Genomic DNA, 23,919 nt, shown 5'->3' on the forward strand with positions numbered 1-23,919 from the left:
TTTAATAATGCTTCACTTTCCCAACTGTAGTAAAAAGAGCAGATCTGAAGCTGTCCAAGTGATAGCATGAGTTAGCATGTCCGTGATTTCACCCTTTATCTGATCTCCACACAAACTACCGTACTTAGTGGGTGATTCAGACTTGATCACTGTTGTGCGTTTTCGCACAGCAGGTGATCAGGTACTAACTGCGCATGTGTATGCACCGCAATGTGCACGCGCGTCAGACAGCAACAAAGAGCATCGGTGGTCAGCAACGGGATGCTGCGAAAAATCCGATCGCACAGGCATTCAAGCTGATTGACAGGAGGAAGCCATTTGTGGGTGGTAACTGACTGTTTACTGGGAGTATCTGGAAAAATGCAGGCATGCCCAAGTATTTTCAGGGATGGTGTCTGACATCAGCTCTGGCCCTGATCAGCCTGTTGTGATCGCACTGTAGAAGAAAGTCCTGGGCTGTGCAGAGACTGCACAAAGTGGGTTTTAGCAGCTTAGCGTACACATAGGATCGCACACTTGCATGTCGAATTTACACTCCCCCTGGAGGCGGCGACTATCTGAACACAGGACAGCAAAGTTAGCGGCCCAGCGATCAGGTCTGAATCATCCCCTTAGGGCCTTATTCATGGTTAATTGCTAAAGCAAAATCATCCTCTAATGGGCAAAACCATGTGCACTACTGGTGCAGAGAGAGTAAGATGTGCAGAGAGAGTTAGATTTGGGTGGGGTGTGTTCAAACTGAAATCTAAATTGCAGTGTAAAAATAAAGCAGCCAGTATTTACCCTGCACAGAAACAATATAAGCCACCCAAATCTAACTCTCTCTGCATATGTTACATCTGCCCCCCCCCCTCTCCTGCAGTGCACAGGGATTTGCCCATTAGAGTTAGATTTTGCTGTTGAAATCAACCTTGCATTACGTCCTATTTCCAGTAATGCTATCCTTTAAACATTTCAGTAGATTAGAGAATTAAAAATAGTTTACATTTATGTTTCTTAATATAACATTTTCTTATCTACATATATATTTTTCTATTTTTTGTGCAAACTTAGGAGGTGATTTAGAGGCGATTACTGCAATGGCAGCGATCGCACTCAGTAGACTTTTGTGACGTGCGCTCGCTAAAAGTGCGCTCACTAAAAGCATATCACTGGTGCGATCGCCTCTGCCTGATTGACATGCAGAGGCAGTCGTGGGGCTGGACGGGGGCGTGCCAAAGAATACCATTGGTGAAGCGCAGTCCGGACAACACAGGCATGTCTGGACCGTTGCGTGGACAGGCCGCGGTGGCTGCATGATGTCACATGCAGCCACTGCAACCCAGAACGCAGTGAGTAGCCACCTGCCAGCGCAGGCAGGGAGCTACTTGTCACCCCCTTAGTCATTTACATAGTACACAATAGTTTTAACAAAGCCTTCATCACAATAATGGACCTTTGACAAGTGAAACTGAGAAATCTGAGTAGCAATTTGATCCCCTGGGAGATAAGTACACTTGTGTATAAATATTATGTCATATGAAATGACATTCTATGTCACATGCACTAAATAAATTTGACCTTTTCTCCATTACCATTGTTGTCGCTACCAAAATATTTTTTGCAGACTCACTCTCCTCTCTTTCCTACTGATCTGTACTAACAAATCAGAAAATGTGGTTCACAAGGGGTGTATATCAAGAAGGACTTTAAATACAGCCTGTGATTCCCTCATTATCTAGTCAGCTCAACTCCTCATGTGGGAACTGCAACTGAAACTGTCAACAGACATGAAGTACCTTATTTTACTGGCTCTAGTGGTTCACGCACTAACCCTTCCAACAGCCTATCCTGGTAATTATAATGCTCTTTAAACTGGGATTTACTATATTTGTGTATATGTATGTGTATATATATCTTTGGCAACAGCACTCAGATAAGTCACTCTCTCCGTCAGGAAAAAATACAGTGTTTCAGAGTTTTCTTATTCTTTCCTCAGGAATAAAGTTCAAAATGTAACAGGCTTACCTTAAATAGATGACTAACACTCAGTGCAAGTATATAAGATGCATAGCCTGTTCTCTGCAACAATAACTGAAGACATCATCAGTGTTCACCTCATTGTTCAAATCAGCTGCAAACACCAGATGCTGTTGCAACAAATAATTACAAAGTGTTATCAGTTTCTAATAATAAAAAAGAGATCAAAGCGTTTTGACACATATATCACTAAGGAATACTATAACTTAACAATTACATCCTCAAAAGTGATAAATACAAATAATTCAGCAGTGAAAACAGCCCTGTTTATTGTAAAAAGATGAATAAACCAGGGGACACTCATAAAGAAAGTAAACAAAATGTATCTACTAATCCTCATACGGATCGTAACAATTGTAGATCACACTGGTTAGAGTTGAAAATTCACATGGATTAGAGCTGGAGTAATTTGTTTACCCTGTCACTCCACTTCTAAACACTGGTACATGGTTGATTATTCTGTACCATAAAGAGCCAGATTATGGGGTGCCTAAGTGAAATACCATGCCAGCAGCTGTTCAAGGTGTCCTTTTCTCTGTGGCAGAGGTTCTCAAACTCGGTCCTCGGGGGCCCACACAGTGCATGTTTTGCAGGTCTCCTCACAGAATCGCAAGTGAAATAATTATCTCCACCTGTAGACCTTTTAAAATGTGTCAGTGAGTAATTAATACACCTGTGCACCTGCTGGGTTACCTGCAAAACATGCACTGTGTGGGCTCCCGAGGACCGAGTTTGAGAACCTCTGCTCTATGGCTTCCCGGGTGGCAGATCTAGGCAATGTCATACACTCTTTAAAGAGATGCTCAGTTTCCCCCAAATATACTTTACCATGCGGGCAGTTGATCACAAAATTAGTATTGCATGTAAAGTGGTGTAAGATCTTACATTTACAGCAGAATATGGATGATTATAATGTCAGCAAGCAAATAAATACTGACAAGTCAGTCAATTGGGACATTTAAAACAGCCTCCTTTTTTTTTTTTACTGGGAAACTGACTATGTGTGTTATTATTTTCTTTACCAGTTATTTGTATAGCGCACATGCGCTATGTTCCATTTTTTCAACATTCATATTTGAAAAAATGTCCTTAATGTTAGGGCGTCTACAATAGCATGGCATTAGTTTAGTATTTTTCAAAAGTGATACATTTGGGTCACTGATGATCATGAGTCATGATTATTTTTAGACTGTATAGCATTAAAAAAAATGTCACCTATCAAAATTGTTTGCAAATATTTTGGATATTTTATAATGTGCTGGAATCTTGTTGATTTTAAAATATAATGAAACCATTGTCCTAAACATGTAATCAAGGCCCTATTGGTCCAGGGGTTTTGTCAGTCCTATCGGTCCAGGTGGAACTGGTGGGTCTGTTGGTCTAGGTGGTCCTGGTAGTCTAACTGGTCCTTGTGGTCCAAGCATTTCTGGTGGCCGTAGAGCTAAACCTGGTCCAGGTGTGCCCAAACCTCCACCACTATTTGGTAATGTCTTTCCAGCTACCAACACCCACAGTTTATCACTGAGGGATTGACCCTGTATGCTATGTTCTATTGATTTACCATACATTTTTACTACCATGTCCTTAATGTTAGGGCCTCTAAGATAGCATGGCATTAGTTTCATAATTTAAAAAAATTATAAAGCTGGATCAGTGGTTATCAAGGGTTATAATTGTTATGTATATGTATAAGGAAAAAAATAGACCCTTTGTGCGCTTAAATACTAGTAGCAGCCCTTGGAAACCAAAGGAACCTTTCACCGTGATTCACAATAGTATAATAAAACAATGGATGTGGCACCACGTGGCGCTACTTAATACCCTCAAATCAAAATAGCCTTACACAATGGAGTCTGATTTGGTTCTCATAGATGGTCTCATATATGATAAAATTTCATAGGTCTAAAATGCAAAAAAAATACAGAACATAGTGCAACTCTGTTTAAAACACCAACAAGCTTTAGATTGTATGGTCCCACTCACATAAAGTGGTTGTAATATTGCATGTAGATAATCAGAAATGCTGAGATAGCTGCTGTCACTCAATGGAACAGATCTCCTTCATAGATGACTTAAAAGGAAAATAAAATAATAGTGCAACACCGTCTTAAAAGACAAACAAATGTAATAATGAATGCACTCACAGACATGAAATAAAATACAGCATGTAGAGGATCAGAGAGACTCTTGTACAAGAGGGCTGCTGCCGAAGAATAATCACCGCAAAGTCCCAGTAATGTGCCGTCTCCAGCCACACAGAGAACACAGCTCCCGTCCGTACGTCCTCGTCCTCACCAACTCCCTGCTTTAGCGCTTTCGGACTTCGTCCTTCATCAGAAGCATGCTTGTTTGTAAGACGGTGTTGCACTATTATTTTCTTTTCCTTTTAAGTCATCTATGAAGGAGATCTGTTCCATTGAGTGACAGCAGCTATCTCAGCATTTCTGATTATCTACATGCAATATTACAACCGCTTTATGTGAGTGGGACCATACAATCTAAAGCTTGTTGGTGTTTTAAACAGAGTTGCACTATGTTCTGTATGTTTTTTTGCATTTTAGACCTATGAAATTTTATCATATATGAGACCATCTATGAGAACCAAATCAGACTCCATTGTGTAAGGCTATTTTGATTTGAGGGTATTAAGTAGCGCCACGTGGTGCCACATCCATTGTTTTGTTATGTATATGTAATTATACCTTTAAGAAGCAATACAGTTTCACCCATCAAAATTGTTTGCAAATATTCTGGATATTTTTTAATGTGCTGGTATCTTGTTGATTTTAAAATGATTAAATTATTGTCTTAAACAGGTACTCAAGGTCCTATTGGTCCAGGTGGTCCTGGCGGTACTATCAGTCCAGGTAGTACTGATGGTCCTGTTAGTCTAGGCGGTCCTGAAAGTGTAACTGGTCCTGGTGGTCCAAGCATTCTTGGTGGCCCTAGTGCTCCTCCTGGTCCAGGTGCCACTCCACCTCCACCACTATTTGGTAATGTCTATCCAGCTGCCAACACCCCACTATATTACCGAGAAAATTACCCTGTGTGTTATATTGCATTGAATTAATATAAATTTTTACTATAATGTCATTAATGTTAGGGCCTCTACGATAGCAAGGCATTAGTTTAGTATTTTTCAAAAGTGATAAATCTGGGTCAGTGGTTATCAAGATAATTGCTATGTATATGTAATTATACCTTTAAGAAAGAATACACTTTCATTGATCAAAGTTGTTTGCAAGTATTCTGAATATTTTATAATGTGCTAGTATCTTGTTGATTTTAAAACATGATTAAACTATTGTCTTAAACAGGTAATCAAGGTCCTGGCAATACTATTGGTCAAGGTGGTCCTGGCAGTTATGGTAGTCTAACTGGTCCTGGTGGTCCAAGCATTCCTGGTGGCCCTAGTGCTCCCCCTGGTCCAGGTTCACCTCCACCACTATTTGGTAATGTCTATTTAGCTGCCAACACCCACATTTTATCAATGAGAAATTGACCCTGTGTGCTATGTTCCATTGAATTGCCATCCATTTTTACTACCATTTCCTTTACCACTCAACTGACAATTTATTTTGACGAAAACCGCTCCGAAATTGTCAGGATTTTTTATGAGTGAATTAGGAGAAGAACATGAATTTAACCCTATCCCAAATGATTTTAGTTTAAAAAAAGGAAAAAAAATAATATATTTTTTAAATATATTTTTTCCAAACATCGACACATCGATCCGGAACATCACGACCATCGGAACATCAGGAACATTGTGACCATCGAGGCTTTCATTTTGAAAGCCGGGACAGCCTGCAGGTATACAGAAGGGGATCTGGGGGTGGCTTGGGAGGGTTCATTTACACTCCCCAGCGGCTGCCATTGTCTGCAACCCCTGGAGGGAGGGGATCCTGCCGCGCTGACCGATCAGCAGTGTTCGGCAGCACGGCAATCAGTACAGGAAGAGTGAAGGGAGGCCGAGAGACCTTCCGGTCTCTCTGACAGCAGCAGCGGAGGGAAGTTTATCTTCCCTGCCGCTGCTAACACTCTCTATCTGACTGGTCGCATCCTGTGTGACCAGGTCAGATAGAGCACTTGCAGGCATGGTCGCATCTGATGCGACCATGCCAGGAAAGTGGTTGATGTTAGGTCCTCTAAGATAGCAAGGCATTAGTTTAGTATTTTTCAAAAATGATCAATCTGGGTCAGTGGTTGTCAAGGGTCATAATTGTTATGTATATGTAATTATATCTTTAATTAAGAATACAATTTCATTGATCAAAATTGTTTGTAAATATTTTGGATATTTTTTAATGTGCTAGTATCTTGTTGATTTTAAAATATGATTAAACTATTGTCTTAAACAGGTACTCAAGGTCCTATTGGTCCTGGTGGTCTTGGCAGTCCTGGTATTTTAACTGGTCCTGGTGGTCCAAGCATTTCTGGTGGCCCTAGTGCTTCTTCTGGTCCAGGTGCTCCTCCACCTCCACCACTATTGGGTAATGTTTACCCAGTTGCCTACACCCACATTTTATCACTGAGAAATTGAACCTCTGTGCTATGTTCCACTGAATTAACATTAATTTTTACAACCATGTCCTTAAGCATGGCATTAGTTTAGTATTTTTCAATAGTTATAAATCTGGGTCAGTGGTTATCAAGGTTCATAATTGTTATGTATTTGTAATTATACCTTTAGAAAATAATACAATTTCACCAACCAAAATTGATTTGCAAATATTCTGGATTTTTTATAATGTACTGGTATCTTGTTGATTTTAAAATGTGATTAAACTATTGTCTCAAACAGGTAATCAAGGTCCTATTGGTCCAGGTGGCCCTGGCGGTCCTACTGGCCCAGGTGGCCCTGGCGGCCCTATTGGTCCAGGTGGTCCTGGCAGTTTTGCTGGTCATGGTGTCCTAACTGGTCATGGTGGTCCAAGCATTCCTGGTGGGGCCTGGTTTTCCTCTTGGTCCCACATTTTATCACTGAGAAATTGACCCTCTGTGCTACAGTATGCTCCACTGAATTACCATTAATTTTTACTACCATGTCCTTAAGCATGGCATTAGTTTAGCATTTTTCAAAAGTGATAAATCTGGGTCAGTGGTTATCAAGGTTCATAATTGTTATGTATTTGTAATTATACCTTTAGAAAATAATACAATTTCACCAACCAAAATTGATTTGCAAATATTATGGATTTTTTTTATAATGTACTGGTATCTTGTTGATTTTAAAATTTGATTAAACTATTGTCTCAAACAGGTAATCAAGGTCCTATCGGTACAGGAGGCCCTAGCGGTCCTACTGGTCCAGGTGGTCCAGGCAGTTTTGTTGGTCATGGTGTGCTAACTGGTCCTGGTGGTCCAAGCATTCCTGGTGGGCCTGGTTTTCCTCTTGGTCCAGGTGCCCCTCCACCTCCACCACCATTTGGTAATGTCCATCCAGTTGCCAATATTAAAGAAACAGGACAGCCCCCACATTATTTTCTTGGAAACAGACCACCACCTCCAAATAATGGAAATCCTCCACCAGATCCAGATAGTCATGAATCTATCATTGCTCGACCATTAAAAGAAAACCTGTGGGATACTGGCAATCCACCAGTTAATAGTGCACTGCACGGCCGACCCATAAATGTGAGTATTGAAAAATGAAGTTCTCCCAAACAATCCTGTCACATAATATATGAAAGTACAATATAGTTAATAAGACAAAATGAAATATTTAGATATTTACAAGACTGCCAAGAGCTCCACCAGGTCTTGATACTGGGTGGTGCTTGGCTATACTCTGCGTCACATATGTAGAATCTATGTACTGAGGGGGCTGTGGCAGCAACATCTTGGGGATGTATCATTAAGCCTGCACAGCAATGCCCACTCACGTTCTTGGCATCCCTGGATATTTGTACTGTCAGGTATAATTATACAAGATACACATGTAACTGAAAGCCAATACACCCCCCACCCCCCCCACCCTTTCCAGGACACAAACTTTTTTAATTTTTATGTAAAAAAAATTTGTAAAGCAAGAACATGTTGTGCTTCACAATAGGTTAATGCCATAATTACATATGCAGTATAATAATAATGGACATAATTACAGTATATAATACTGTACCATGCAACTGCTAAATGAAAAAAAATGGCACACGATTACAGACTGATTAAATACTGCACAGAGTTTTAATAACACAATAAATATACAGTATGTAAACCTGTGGATCTGTTAATAAAGGTATTGTTTTTAAGAACTTTTATAAAACAATTCTTGACAAGTTGCATAAATACATGTTAGGTATACTGTGTTTTTTTTAAGGAATGCTGAGTGTTATACAAATCAAGTATGGTATGTCAATTACCACCTTGCCAAAAAAAAAGTAAAAAAAAATTGTTACATTAATGTTACAATGTAATATTTCAGCCTCTCCCTGAGGAAAACATGCAAAAGGCATGCTCCTTGTAAGAATGGTTCTGGAAGTTATCCTTCAAGGGCACCACATCTAGAAGACCATACATATGAGAGTAACACAAGCCACCTTCAAAAACCATCCCATCCACCAATAAGAAAGAACCATTCTGGGTAGAAACAAATGCCAAAGTAGGTTAACTGGCCTGATTGTTTTGATAGACATTTTAAGTAGAGCCATTTTTAGACCCCACGGGCCTGGGACAAATTTCTGGTTTTGACCACTATTGTCTTTTGTTTTCCATGCTATTCCCCGGTATCTTTCCCTTATACCGTACCAAACACACTTATACACAGGTTTTTTCACAGTAAGGACAATACGTGTTTGGAATTCCCTGCCTGAAAGAGTAGTAATGGCGGACTCAGTCAACACCTTTAAGAATGGGTTAGATAAATTCCTATTGGATAAAGATATTCAGGGTTATGGTGCGTAGGCACGCATTATAGTTAATATAACTAGTCCTAACATAAAAATAACTAGTCCTATAATAAGACTGAATAGGAGACCATAAATAGGTTGAACTCGATGGACAATTGTCTTTTTTCAACCTTAGTTACTATGTTACTATCCCCATAGCCAGCCCACTCACCCCTTTAGTAATCTATTTGCACTCTCCCTTTTAGTAACACATTTCCCTCCTCCCTACAACACATAGGGGGTAATTCTGAGTTGATCGCAGCAGGAACTTTGTTAGCAGTTGGGCAAAACCATGTGCACTGCAGGGGAGGCAGATATAACATGTGCAGAGAGAGTTAGATTTGGGTGTGGTGTGTTCAATCTGCAATTTAAATTGCAGTGTAAAAATAAAGCAGCCACTATTTACCCTGCACAGAAACAAAATCACCCACCCAAATCTAACTCTCTCTGCACATGTTATATCTGCCTCCCCTGCAGTGCACATGGTTTTGCCCAACTGCTAACAAAGGCCCTCATTCCAAGTTGTTCGCTCGCAAGCTGCTTTTAGCAGCATTGCACATGCTAAGCCGCCGCCTACTGGGAGTGAATCTTAGCTTAGCAAAATTGCGAACGAAAGATTTGCAATATTGCGAAAAGACTTCTCTGTGCAATTTCTGAGTAGCTCGAGACTTACTCTTCCAGTGCGGTCAGTTCAGTGCTTGTCGTTCCTGGTTTGAAGTCACAAACACACCCAGCGTTCACCCAGACACTTCTCCGTTTCTCCAGCCACTCCCGCGTTTTTCCCAGAAACGGTAGCGTTTTTTCACACACTCCCATAAAACGGCCAGTTTCCGCCCAGAAACACCCACTTCCTGTCAATCACACTCCGATCTCCAGAACGAAGAAAAAACCTTGTAATGCCGTGAGTAAAATACCAAACTTCATAGCAAATTTACTTGGCGCAGTCGCAGTGCGAACATTGCGCATGCGCAATTAGCGGAAAAACGCTGCGATGCGAAGAAAATTACTGAGCGAACAACTCGGAATGACCACCAAAGTTCCTGCTGCGATCAACTCAGAATTACCCCCATTGTCCACTCCCTCTTGTAGAAACAATTCAACCTTTCATCCAGTCGCAACACATAAACACAATGCTACCATACATAATTACTTTATGCCACAAACGTATGGGCTTTCTGCGCACATTGAACTACATTGACCATTGAAATTAACTGGAATTCTCACTTATTTCAGTGGTTTTAAGTTAATCTCAACTGTCTAAAACCAGTGAAATTATTTATAGAGATTTCATAAGGATTTTGCAAATCAGTCTTTTCTAGAATCACCCCAAATCTAATCTACAATGCTGAAATCAGTAATTTCTATGCTTGCATGTATTTTGATAAAATGTTTGAAAAATATGAATATTTACACCATTATTGGCCTTCAGTAGACTACTGTAAATGAATTGTAAATTGCTATGTACTATAATTCAGTAAAAACAAGAGATTTAATAGATTCCACTCCCCAATTAGTTCACAGGGTAATTACTGTATGTATGTAAAAAAACAGAACTAACGTGCTACAGATATTTTTGATTTGAGATAGATTTTTCTGTGTACAGTACTGTATTTGTATCTATAAATAATAATTTACATGGCTTATAAGAGTTATAGAAAAAGAGGTCATGCATCTCTCATCACATTAATTTTCTTAATGGTTATAATTTGGAATAAGCTTTAATATGTCTACCAAGGGTGGTATCCTATTAGCAGCAGTACTTTCCCCCTGATGCCAGCATCCTTTTCACCCAATGCCGGTACTTATCAGGAATTCTTCTTCGGGTTCCTCAGGGACTCAAAGCATAATCTGCGATAAGGGGCCACTGGAGCCGCGATAACACGTGGGAATGGGGATTTATCCCCAATCCCATGTGTTTTTGAGCAATCGCGGGTCCTGTTTCAGCCGATCATTATGGACTCTATTTGGATAATGCAATAATGACCATCGGTCATTAACCACGATATCCAGACATTTTGATCGCCCGAAACAGCATTGGAGCTAATAGGATACCGACCAAAGTATTTTCAGTGTTATTTGTTTCCATTATTAGTGCTATTAGTTTAATTCTGTTATGATTTTGAATCTTGCCATTCATATATTTATATCCTTCTTATATAATATTGTCTTGCAGAAAGGAGACCAGCATGAAAATTGGGGTTGGCACCTCCAGGAATAACTCTACAGTAAACGGATAGAGGGACTGTATGTAGTGTTGAATGCAAATAAACAGAAAACTAAAATAAAATGTTTCCATGAATTCTTTTTTACACTTTTACATTCATGTTTTGAACTTCTGTTCCTATTATGGGGGGAATTGAATTGATCACGAAAGTTTTGCACACAAAAAATGGGACTGTAGTGTTATTGGGCAATTCAATTGCAGCCCTTTTTTGTGGGAATGCTAACCTGTTTTCACACTAAATAGGATCTGGGTTAAGTTCCTTGATCCATGTGATTCCACTTTCATGAAAACAGGTCAGTTATCAGGGATTTTTTTGGGGTTTGGCTCTAAGCAGGTGAAAAAAATCCCTGATACTGCCAGCTTTTGGAGTTAATTGAATGAACCCACTGGAGTTAAATATGCTAGGGTTATTTAACATGGCTAAATAAATTCACCCTCTATGTCTATTTTAGTGAACTTGATTATGATGCCCTTTTAAAAACTGAAATGGATCTAAAATGCAAAAAGAGATAGATTTTATTTTGGATTGTCAAAATTAAAAAGGAGAAACATTTCTAGGTACATGTTTTTGAAACCGGGCACTGTCCCTGGAAATAAGGACAATTGTTTGACATTAGTTTTTCATATTAAACCTTTAAAAATGACCCCTGTCTGTATATTTATTAACTGCTGTTTATACAGTATTGTGCACACATATTATTAGAGATGTGCACCGGAAATTTTTCGGGTTTTGTGTTTTGGTTTTGGATTCGGTTCCGCTGCCTTGTTTTTGATTCGGACGCATTTTGGCAAAATCTCCCTTAAATTTTTTTGTCGGATTAGGGTGTCTTTTGGATTTAGGTGGCTTTTTTTTTCAAAAACCCCTCAAAAACAGCTTAAATCATAGAATTTGGAGGTCATTTTGATCAAATAGTATTATTAACCTCAACAACCATAATTTCCACTCATTTCCAGTCTATTCTGAACACCTCACACCTCACAATATTATTTTTAGTCCTAAAATTTGCACCAAGGTCGCTGGATGACTAAGCTAAGCGACCCAAGTGGGCGGCACAAACACCTGGCCCATCTAGGAGTGGCACTGCAGTGTCAGACAGGATGGCACTTTTAAAAATTGGCCCCAAACATCACATGATGCAAAGATTTTTTTTAAAAAGAGGTGCAAGATGGAATTGTCCTTGGGCCCTCCCACCCACCCTTATGTTGTATAAACAGGACATGCACACTTTAACAAACCCATCATTTCAGCCACAGGGTCTGCCACATGACTGTGGCTGAAATGACTGGTTGGTTTGGGCCCCCACCAAAAAAAGAAGCAATCAATCTCACCTTGCTCAAACTGGCTCTACAGAGGCAAGATGTCAACCTCATCATCATCCTCCGATTCCTCACCGCTTTCATTGTGTACATCCCCCTCCTCACAGAGTATTAATTCGTCCCCACTGGAATCCACCATTACAGGTCCCTGTGTACTTACTGGAGGCAATTGCTGGTGAATGTCTCCACGGAGGAATTGATTATAATTCATTTTGATGAACATCATCTTCTCCACATTTTGTGGAAGTAACCTCGTACGCCGATCGCTGACAAGGTGACCGGCTGCACTAAACACTCTTTCAGAGTACACACTGGAGGGGGGCAACTTAGATAAAATAAAGCCAGTTTGTGCAAGGGCCTCCAAATTGCCTCTTTTTCCTGCCAGTATACGTACGGACTGTCTGACATGCCTACTTGGATGCGGTCACTCATATAATCCTCCACCATTCTTTCAATGGTGACAGAATCATATGCAGTGACAGTAGACGACATGTCAGTAATCATTGGCAGGTCCTTCAGGCCGGACCAGATGTCAGCACTCGCTCCTGACTGCCCTGCATCACTGCCAGCGAGTGGGCTCGGAATTCTTATCCTTTTCCTTGCAGTCCCAGTTGCGGGAGAATGTGAAGGAGGAGATGTTGACGGGTCACGTTCCGCTTGACTTGACAATTTTCTCACCAGCAGGTCTTTGAACCTCTGCAGACTTGTGTCTGCCGGAAAAAGAGATACAACGTAGGCTTTAAACCTAGGATCGAGCACGGTGGCCAAAATGTAGTGCTCTGATTTCAACAGATTGACCACCCGTGAATCCTTGTTAAGCGAATTAAGGGCTCCATCCACAAGTCCCACATGCCTAGCGGAATCGCTCCGTCTTAGCTCCTCCTTCAATCTCTCCAGCTGCTTCTGCAAAAGCCTGATGAGCGGAATGACCTGACTCAGGCTGGCAGTGTCTGAACTGACTTCACGTGTGGCAAGTTCAAAGGGCAGCAGAACCTTGCACAACGTTGAAATCATTCTCCAATGCGCTTGAGTCAGGTGCATTACCCCTCCTTTGCCTATATCATAGGCAGATGTATAGGCTTGAATGGCCTTTTGCTGCTCCTCAATCCTCTGAAGCATATGGAGGGTTGAATTCCACCTCGTTACCACCTCTTGCTTCAACTGATGGAGGGGCAGGTTCAGGAGTGTTTGCTGGTGCTCCAGTTTCGGCACGCGGTGGCTGAATGTCGAAAGTGGCCCGCAATTCTTCGGACCACCGACAGCATCTCTTGCACGCCCCTGTCATTTTAAAAAAAATTCTGCACCACCAAATTCATTGTATGTTCAAAACATGGGACGTGTTGGAATTTGCCCACATGTACCGCACGCACAATATTGGTGGCGTTGTCCGATGTCACAAATCCCCAGGAGAGTCCAATTGGGGTAAGCCAATCTGCGATGATGTTCCTCAGTTTCCGTAAGAGGTTGTCAGCTGTGTGCCTCTTCTGGAACGCGGTGATACAAAGCGTAGCCTGCCTAGGAACGAGTTGGCATTTGCGAGATGCTGCTACTGGTGCCGCCGCTGCTGTTGTTGCTGCGGGAGGCAATACATCTACCCAGTGGGCTGTCACAGTCATATAGTCCTGAGTCTGCCCTGCTCCACTTGTCCACATGTCCGTGGTTAAGTGGACATTGGGTACAACTGCATTTTTTAGGACACTGGTGACTCTTTTTCTGACGTCTGTGTACATTCTCGGTATCACCTGCCTAGAGAAGTGGAACCTTGATGGGATTTGGTACCGGGGACACACTACCTCAAGAAATTCTCTAAGTCCTTGTGAATTAATGGTGGATACCGGACACATATCTAACACCAACACAGCTGCCAAGGCCTGAGTTATCCGCTTTGCAACAGGATGACTGCTGTGATATTTTATCTTCCTCGCAAAAGACTGTTGGACAGTCAATTGCTTACTGGAAGTAGTACAAGTGGTCTTCTGATTTTCCCTCTGGGATGATGATCGTCTCCCAGCAGCAACAACAGCAGCGCCAGCAGCAGTAGGCGTTACACTCAAGTATCCATCGGAGAAAACCCAGTTAGGAGAGGACTCGTCAGACTTGCCAGTGACATGGCCTGCAGGACTATTGGTGTTCCTGTCTAAGGAGGAAATTGACACTGAGGGAGTTGTTGGTGTGGTTTGCAGAAGCTTGGGTTCAAGAGGAAGAGATTTAGTTGTCAGTGGACTGCTTCCACTGTCACCAAAAGTTTTTGAACTTGTCAATGACTTCTGATGAATGCACTCCAGGTGACGTATAAGGGAGGATGTTCCTAGGTGGTTAACGTCCTTACCCCTACTTATTACAGCTTGACAAAGGCAACACACGGCTTGACACCTGTTGTCCGCATTTCTGTTAAACTAATTCCACACCGAAGAGGTGATTATTTTTAAATTTGACCAGGCATGTCAATGGCCATATTCATCCCACGGACAACAGGTGTCTCCCCGGGTGCCTGACTTAAACAAACCACCTCACCATCAGAATCCTCCTGGTCAATTTCCTCCTCAGCGCCAGCAACACCCATGTCCTCATCCTGGTGTACTTCAACAGTGACATCTTCAATTTGACTATCAGGAACTGGACTGTGGGTGCTCTTTCCAGCACTTGCAGGGGGTGTGCAAATGGTGGAAGGAGCCACCTCTTCCCGTCCAGTGTTGGGAAGGTCAGGCATCGCAACCGCTGACACAAATGACTCTCCTTGGGGATTTGTGATTTAGAAGAACGCACAGTTCTTTGCTGTGCTTTTGTCATCTTAACTCTTTTCAGTTTTCTAGCGGGAGGATGAGTGCTTCCATCCTCATGTGAAGCTGAACCACAAGCCATGAAAATAGGCCAGGGACTCAGCCGTTCCTTGTCACTCTGTGTCGTAAATGGCATATTGGCAAGTTTACGCTTCTCATCAGACGCTTTTAATTTAGATTTTTGGGTCATTTTACTGAACTTTTGTTTTTTGGATTTTACATGCTCTCTACTATGACATTGGGCATTGGCCTTGGCAGATGACGTTGATGGCATTGAATCGTCTCTGCCATGACTAGTGGCAGCAGCTTCAGCACTAGGTGGAATTGGTTCTTGATCTTTCCCTATTTCATCCTCCACATTTTTGTTCTCCATTTTTTAATGTGTGGATTTATATGCCAGTAATATTATTATATCAATAGCAATGGACTACTGTACTGTGCAACTATATACTGTTGGTCACCAAAATGCTGCACTGTACGACTATATACTGTATACTGCTCACAACAATGCAGCACAGATATGGATACTTGCAGTGACACGGAGCTGCAAGATACAGCAATGGACTACTGTAATGTACAACTATATACTGTTGGTCACCAAAATGCTGCACTGTACTACTATATATACTGCTCACAACAATGCAGCACAGATATGGATACTTGCAGTGACACAGAGCTGCAAGATACAGCAATGGACTACTGTACTGTACAACTATATACTGGTGGTCCCCAAAATGCTGCACTGTACTACTATACTGCACACAAACAATGCAGCACAGATATGGATACTTGAAGTGACACGTAGCTGCAAGATACAGCAATGGCCTACTGTACTGTACTACTATATATATACTGGTGGTCCCCAAAATGCGGCACTGTACGACTATACTGCTTACAAACAATGCAGCACAGATATGGATACTCAACGAACCGAACCCGCTCATCTCTACATATTACACATAACAACAGAGAATAGCAGGTTATTCACATAAGTACAGTACCTACCACATTTACATACACACTAGTTTTAATTTTTGTCAGAAACAAATTAACTTACCAGCATGTTTTTGTATCATGGAAGGAGAACCTGGAGAAAACGCACACAGAAACAGAAAGAACAGAAAAACTCTACACAGTTAGAGCAATTGGCGTTTCTATAATGGGTGCAATATGTGCAGTGCACACAGGCCCCTGGGTCCAGGGAGGCCCAAACCAAACACACACTGCACCCATATTTTAATACTTACCTCTCCGGAGTCCAGCGTAGGGGCGTTGCAGCCGTGGCAAAAATTGCAGCCAACATGGCCACCATGCATGCTATCACTACTGTGATTTTGGTCTCCAGAACATGGAGGGCGCCATGTTTCCAGAGACCTGTGCATGTGCAGTAGACTCCGGCACAGTATTGGAGACTACTGTGGTGTGTAGAGGAGAGGTCCCACCTGGAGTCTGTACAGGGGACCCCTTCTCTGTTAAAATGCTCCTGGTTAGAGCACTGGTGGGAATTGAGTTTGAAATCTCAGTGCTGTGAATCAGTAATTCTAACCACACCCCAAATCATGCTGTCCTTTGGTTATCAACATTCTGAGTTGCTCTTCCACATTATTTAGCAGAGATGGAGAATGAATTGACAGAATAGGAGAGGAGTGGGTTAAACCTCAGCTAATCTGGGGGCAGGACGGTAAGGCATTATGGGAGTTTTATTGTTAGCCAATAGGAATGAATGTTGGGGGTAGGTGGAATGGGTTCTTAAGCCTGAGAAAGGGGCTGGGTCAGCCTCTTCTGCTTTTGTCGTGGTGAGGGTGAGTGCTCTTCCCCCCTTTGTCTCCTTGCTGTGCTGCTTGCACATTGTGAAATATTAGGTTGCTGCTGCTGTGGCAGTGCGCTTTATACTGTGCCTCCTCTGTCCCCATTACCAGGGATTAACTTGCATACCCTCCAACATTTTACACAGAAAAAACGGTACAAATCCGAAAAAAGGGGGTGTCGCGGGTAAGGGTTGCGTGGCCACGCCCTTTTTCCTATGCTTTCAATGGAAGTTTGGAGAGCCAAAAATCGGTACAGACCATAAAAAAAAAAAAAAGTACTGTACCTGTTAAAAAGGTACAGTTGGAGGGTATGAACTTGTGGCCTGCCATGCCCCATCCCCGCCGCTCCTCTGGCCCCCCTGCCCGCTATACTGATGCAGCTCCTGCTCGGGAGACGGCGTCCGGTGCCCCGGGCCTGAGCCTGCTGGCGCTGCTGCGGGCGCCCGTCCACGGGCGCATGCGTCCCCCTCTTCGCAGGCTATGCCGCGGGCGCCAGGGGATCCCTCCGGTGCTGCGGCGGCTGGCGGGGGACAGGGCGGCGGCCGGTGGCGAACTGGATCTGGCAGCCAGCGTGGGGAGCTGGCTGGGGTGCCCGCTGGTGTGAATCCCCCACCGGCTGCTGCGGGGATGCGTGCGCGCACGTTCCCTGCACCCTCCACCGCTGAGAGTCACCGGCGGCTCCCCAGAGAATGAGAGGACTGCTTGTAGGGATGGGGCCAGTGGCTCTTCCACTGGCCGTCCCTTAAGCCAGGCGATTTCCGTGTCGTGGGGCTGCTGGACTCCCTGGGCGCTCTCCTCGCTCTAGCAGGGGGGGCTCCCGGGGGCCTTTGGTGGTGTCGGTACGGGACCAGAGGGGGGTGATGCCTGGCGGGGGTCAGCGAGTTCTCCCGGTGGGGGGGGGGCAGTGGGGGCCGGGGCAGCGCTGTGGCTCGTGGTGCACCGCAGGAGAGAATGGGGGTTCTTAGGGCGGCTAGCGCCGGTCCCAGGCGGGTCCGGCCTGGGCGGTTTGAAGACGTGGTTGGAGCCATCCTCGTGGTTCCCGCTTCGGTCGACGCGGCCGTTCTCCCAGGTGCATCTAGCCCCGCCATGGCGCCGTTTCTACAGGCGTGTCGCAGTCTGGGCTCCGCCGCTGCGTTGCTGGGTATCGCTACCCCATCGCCCGCAGGGGCGTCTGCTATCATTCCCGCCGGGGGGGATTCGGCTCCTGTGGCGGTTGTCCCTTCTTTTTCCGGTGCGGATATGGATGGCGATCAGGACGAGGAGCCAGTTGTGGCCGACGTTTCGCCTTCCGTAGGCGGGCCTGCTGGTGAGTGGGATGCCGATACATTTGCTATGCCGCTGGGGTACTCTTCTTCCTCGTACGGCAGTACATCAAGTAGATCTTCTTCCTCTTCTTCGTCGTGCCAGTCTGCGGTTAGTAGCACCGCAAAGGCTAGGAAGAGGGCTATCGAGTACGCGCGGCGTGAGGCGCGGCACCGGGATAAACGGTCTCGGAAGAGTAGTAGTAGTTCCCGTCGGGAAAGGAGGAGGCGTAATTTGCCGGGCGTGGTTCGCTGCGAGTGCACGGCAGTCTTGCGAGGGTTGCGTGAGAGTTGCAGGAGGAAGATTAGACGGGGGGAATACGTCAACCTTTTTACGTTGATGGAGGACACCAAGAGGGAAGGTAAGGAAGCGCTTGCGAAGGGCGGTATTGGGGCGGAGGCCTTCCGCTCGTATGACAACTGGTTAGCGGGTTTCTGTGTCTTCGCGGCGTGCTACTTGGAGGATCGCCCTGATGAACACATGAACGTCATCAGGTATATCCACCTCGTGCATGACATGCAGCGTCAGTCTAAGGACGATTCGTGGCTGCATTATGACAAGCAATTTCGTCAGAAGCAGGATTGCCTGCACATCATTGACTTTGGATGCAAAGATGTGGAGGTATGGCTTCGGGTCACGCGAGCGCTGGACATGAAGATGGTGACTAAGGGGGCGGCTGTGGCGCAGGCCGCGGCGGCGAGTCAGTTTCGGCCCATGGTTGAGGCTCCGCCGCGCCGCCCTTGGACCGCGGCCCGTTCTCCGCAGCAGGCGCCGGCGAAGGGGAAGTGTTTCGCGTTCAACAATTCCACGTGCCCCCTCGGGCAACGGTGTAGTTTTCGCCACCTTTGCTTACGATGTAACGGATCCCACCCTGCTTCCAATTGCTTCCGCGGGGGGGGCGACCGGGTGCCAGGACAGGCGCGGGCCCAGCCGGAAAAACAGCTGGGGGGCTTGCCGCTAGTTAGGGCGCCGACCCCGGTTCGTTTGGGGGCCATGCTAAAATGGTCGGGGTGGTACCCAAACACAGATGACGCAAAATTTCTGCGGGAGGGTTTTGCGTCGGGTTTTCGTTTACCAGTGGTGGGGGGAGGTTTTGGTTCGGGCCGCCAGGAACCTGCAGTCTGCTCGGGATTTCCCCGACGTGCTTCGGGAAAAGGTTGAGCAGGAGGGTCACCTGGGGAGAATGGCGGGCCCCTTTGCGCTGCCGCCTGTCGAGGATTTGATTATTTCCCCGGTGGGGGTCATGCCCAAAAAGGCGCCGGGTAAGTTCCGGGTCATTCAACATTTGTCTTATCCATCTGGGTCCTCGGTGAACGATGCAATTTCGCCGGAATATTGTTCGGTGGCGTATCAGTCCTTTGAGGATGCTTTGGACATGGTTCGGGCTGTGGCCCCGGGGCCCTCATGGCTAAACTGGATGTTGAATCGGCTTTTCGCTTGCTCCCCTTTGCACCCGGAGTCGTTTCGATTCATGGGTTTCCGCGTCGGGGAGGAATACTTTGTAGACAAGTGTCTGCCTATGGCTTGTTCCGTTTCGTGTGCCTTTTTCGAAAAGTTCTGCCTTTTTACATTGGTGTGTGGAGTTTTCTTGCGGAGGTAGCAGGATTGCACATTACCTGGATGATTTTTTTGTGCGTGGGGCCCGCGGGTTCTCCTCGCTGTGGTTTCCTGCTGTTTTCGCTGCGTGCCTTGTTGGGGCATTTTGGCATCCCTGTGGCCGAGGACAAGACGGAGGGGTCCCTCTCCTGTTTGTCCTTTTTAGTTATCGAGATCGATACGGTCGCGGGGGATTGCCGGCTGCCTCAGGACAGGGTTGCGAAGCTTCGGGAGTCCATTGCGCAGTGCTCGGAGCGGCGTAAGGTGATGTTGCGGGAGGCTCAATCCCTCCTAGGCCTGTTGAACTTTGCCTGTCGGGTGATTCCCATGGGCCGGGTTTTTTGTCGGAAGTTGGAACGGTCCACGGCTGGGGTATCCAGGCCGCACCATTTTGTCCGTTTCTCGGCTGAGATTAGGCGGGACCTCGCTATGTGGGTTTCGTTTCTGGCGGATTTCAATGGTGTGATGATCTGGATGGCCCCGCTCGTTGACAGTTTCGACCTGCAGTTGTTTACGGATGCGGCAGGCTCGTTGGGGTTTGGTTGTTACTTAGACGGGGCTTGGTGCGCGGCCTCATGGCCCGAGTCTTGGACGCAGGAGGGGCTGACCGGCGACCTGTTGTCGCTGGAGCTTTTTCCCATCATGGTGGCCTTGGAGGTTTGGGGAGAGCGCCTTCGTGATCGCAGTATTCTCTTCTGCTGCAATAACTTAGGGGTCGTGCACGCGGTTAACAACCAAAGAGCTAAGGCCCTCCGGGTGTTGTCGCGACTCATACGGACTTGTATGCGCAGCAATATTCTGTTTAGGGCTCAACACGTCTCCGGGGTTGATAATGGGATCGCCGATGCATTGTCCAGGGGGCAGTGAGATAGGTTCCGTTTGCTGGCCCCGGAGGCTGATTCGGCAGGTTTGCCCTGCCCTTCTTATGTTTGATAGGTCATCATGGCGGATTGGAAGGGCTAGCAGAGCTGTCTTTGGCTCCGTCCACTCTCGCTGGATACCGTCGGGCCTGGAAGGAGTGGGAAGACTTTTCCCGTGACCAAGGGCCTAGAGGTACGAGGGGTCAGAGCTTGTTTCTAGACTTCGTTTGGCAACTCTTCGTAACGGGGAGATCGAGGGCCGCGGTGTCTCGATACCTCGCCGGGATATCCTTTTATTCTAAATTGAAGGGTATGCCGGATTTTACGAAGGGTTTATTGCTGGCGAGGGCGCTTAGAGGTTGGGCGCGCTCGGCACCGGTTCCTCCTGATGGTCGGCGCCCTATTGATGCGTCCCTGCTTTCTTCCCTCTTGGTGGCGGGGGTGGCGGACTCCCGTTTTAAAGCGCTCCTGTTTCAGCTGGCTTTTTCCATTCAGGATTTCTGAGCTGGTTGCGGCTTCTAAGAAGTCCGAGGCCATGATGCGGCGCGGGTGGGGGGTCCGTGCTGTGCAGGCTGCGCCCCTCCTAAACTGATCAGATGGGTAGAGGTCATTGGATCTCTTTGGCACCATCGGGTGGTGAGGACTGTTGTCCGGTGGCGTTGGCTAGTCGGTATGCGGAGGTCAGGCCCTTGTCTGAGGGGTCTTGGCTGCTACATTACGATGGGTCGCCATTGACGAAGTACCAATTTACATGGATGATGCGGCGCTGCCTGTCCAGTTTTGGCCTCTCCCCTCGGGACTTTAGTTCACATTCCTTTAGAATCGGGGCCGCCACTTCCGCAGCATCTGCAGGGCGCGCTGTGGACGAAATTAAGGCTTTGGGCCGCTGGAAGTCGGTGGCTTATAAGCGTTACATTCGGCCCACTGTTGCGTAAGCGAGTTTGTTGCTACTAACATGTTGTTCGTTTACTGCATTATGTGTTTCAGTTCAGTGTGTTCGTGCTGTTTTGTTTGTCTCCCCTGTCCTCCCTACTCGGATGGCTAGCTACTCGCCACTGCTGGCAGTAGGGGTCTGGAGTGCTTCGCAATTTTTTGCCTGAACTGACAAACTAATTTGGCTTAATTCATTCAATTCAGCTAATTGGCATCTAATTAAAAGTTCCTCAGCAGGTTTTTACGTTTCACCTCCAGCCGAGTTATTCTGTGTTCCCCCCAAACTCCCCCCCCCTCCCAGCTCTAACCTTCCCCCCCCCCCTTTTTTTGTTATTTTGTTTTTTCCTTTTGTTTCTTTCTGTTGCTTCGATTGGCCTGAAGCTTCTTCAAGAGGAAAGTTATAGTCCTCTATTCAATTTTTTCTTTTTGGCAGATCCTCATTCTGATAGTTGGTTCCTGTTCTGTGCTGGGTTTGGTTTTGTCTCCCATATTCACATTTGTTTATCTGTTTTTTCCCTTTTAGGTTGGCGGGTGGATGTGTGTGATGTGTGGGTGATTGGCCATTCCTATGTTTATTGGGCAGCCAATTTTTTGGCTATGGAAGGGGCTCCTTGCTTTGTGGGTTCGGATGATGTGTGGTGGATAGGTGTGCGTGGTATGCTTTGGCATGACCTGAAAGCGAAGCTTATGGAGCAGGTTCGGCGGTTTGGCATCCCCAAACTGTTGGTGATTCACTTAGGAGGGAACGACCAAGGTAGGAGGAAGGCAGTGAATCTTCGATTGGCCATTATTCAGGATCTGCAAGTGATTTCGGGCGCTTGGCCAGGCTGTAGGCTTATCTGGTCTTGTATGGTGCCGCGGTTGTGTTGGCGTGGTGTGGTGGATTGTCGGGCGATCGATGTGGCTCGCCGGAAGGTGAATGCCGCGGTGGCTAAGTTTGTGGTGGCCCATGGCGGTGCCGTGGTTTGGCATCAGTGGATCAAGTTTCGGTACTTCTACTTGTTTAGACCTGATGGTGTTCACTTGACAGGACAGGGACTATTTATGTTTTTGGAGGATCTGTTTTAGGTGGTTGGTTCGGTAGGTTAGGGGTATGGTGGCGGTGCATAGTTTCTGTGGAACAGAACTTCGCTGTTGGCGGGAAAGAACGGCAAGTTAACATTTGTTGTATTAAAGAGTGGATTGGAGGTCGTTTGGTTGTTGATTTTTAGGTGCGCTCTCCTTCGCTGACTGGTTTTACATCTGCTGGACCGCCTTCACGGGTGGCAGCCTCATCACCTTCACGGGTGGGTAGTCAGGATGGAGGTTGAGCGGATACCTATTTGTTTGTTGGAAGGTTTACGTCAGTTCTTTTTTATAAGATAGTTATCTATGGGATAGGGTTGTTTAGCCGTTCTTTCTGGCCACCATACTTTAGTTTAATTATTCACAGTTAATGGTTCACTTAAATAAATAGCTAACAATTTCTGCCAAATTCAAGTCTCCGTGTCTTTATTTATTATAATTAAGTGTTAAGATGTTATAGTTTATGTTACGGACAATCCTCAGACTATATGAGGTTTATTCTAAAGTAACTGTAAACAAAATGCTGTCTCCTTCTCGAAGACAATGGAATGCTACAATAAAAAAGTCAGGCTAGAAGTGAGGTGTACATAGCACGCTAATAATTTTAAAACAGCATCATTACTAAGGTCTATGCCTGTCAACCTATAACTACCTAGCCCACACAAAACATCAGCAACCAATATGTCAAACACCCGATAATGAAACAGGCTTGAACGCCAAATTAGAAAAGCCTTTCAAAGTGAAACAGCTGCAGCTAAAAGCATCATTCATATGGTTTATATCATAACAACAAATAAAAACACAATGAAGGAAACATGTAGATAAAATATACCAACAAATATAAATTATAAATTCATAGAAGGATAGTGGAGTGATTCTGCCTTAGATCTCGATTACAGTCAGTGAAATTTATAAATTTCAAATCTGTAACAGAAACAAGGACATTAGAATTAAAAATGAGCGGTTTGGTTTTGTTGAAAACCGAACACACCTGAGCTTTGGGGATCCAAATAGATCCAAGTCCCGGCTCAGATTACTTTTGAGATCTGAGTAGACTGAGTCTCGAATCCGATATTCTCTTGAATTTGGAACTAGGATTTAAAAACTAAATCATGGGGTTTTGGATTA

General features: G+C 45.1%; 1 protein-coding gene across 1 annotated transcript; it reads left to right on the forward strand.

Moving 5' to 3' along the window:
• The first annotated feature begins 1,634 nt into the window (after positions 1–1,634).
• Positions 1,635–11,193, forward strand: LOC135058145 (S-antigen protein-like). Its single transcript, XM_063963730.1, has 6 exons — positions 1,635–1,833; positions 4,836–5,012; positions 5,337–5,471; positions 6,381–6,512; positions 7,283–7,656; positions 11,080–11,193. Exons 1-6 carry the CDS (start codon positions 1,737–1,739, stop codon positions 11,122–11,124), a joined length of 960 nt encoding a protein of 319 aa, XP_063819800.1. The 5' UTR covers positions 1,635–1,736; the 3' UTR covers positions 11,125–11,193.
• The last annotated feature ends 12,726 nt before the right edge of the window (positions 11,194–23,919 follow it).

This window comes from Pseudophryne corroboree, chromosome 3 (assembly GCF_028390025.1).
Source record: "Pseudophryne corroboree isolate aPseCor3 chromosome 3, aPseCor3.hap2, whole genome shotgun sequence".
NCBI lineage: Eukaryota > Metazoa > Chordata > Amphibia > Anura > Myobatrachidae > Pseudophryne > Pseudophryne corroboree.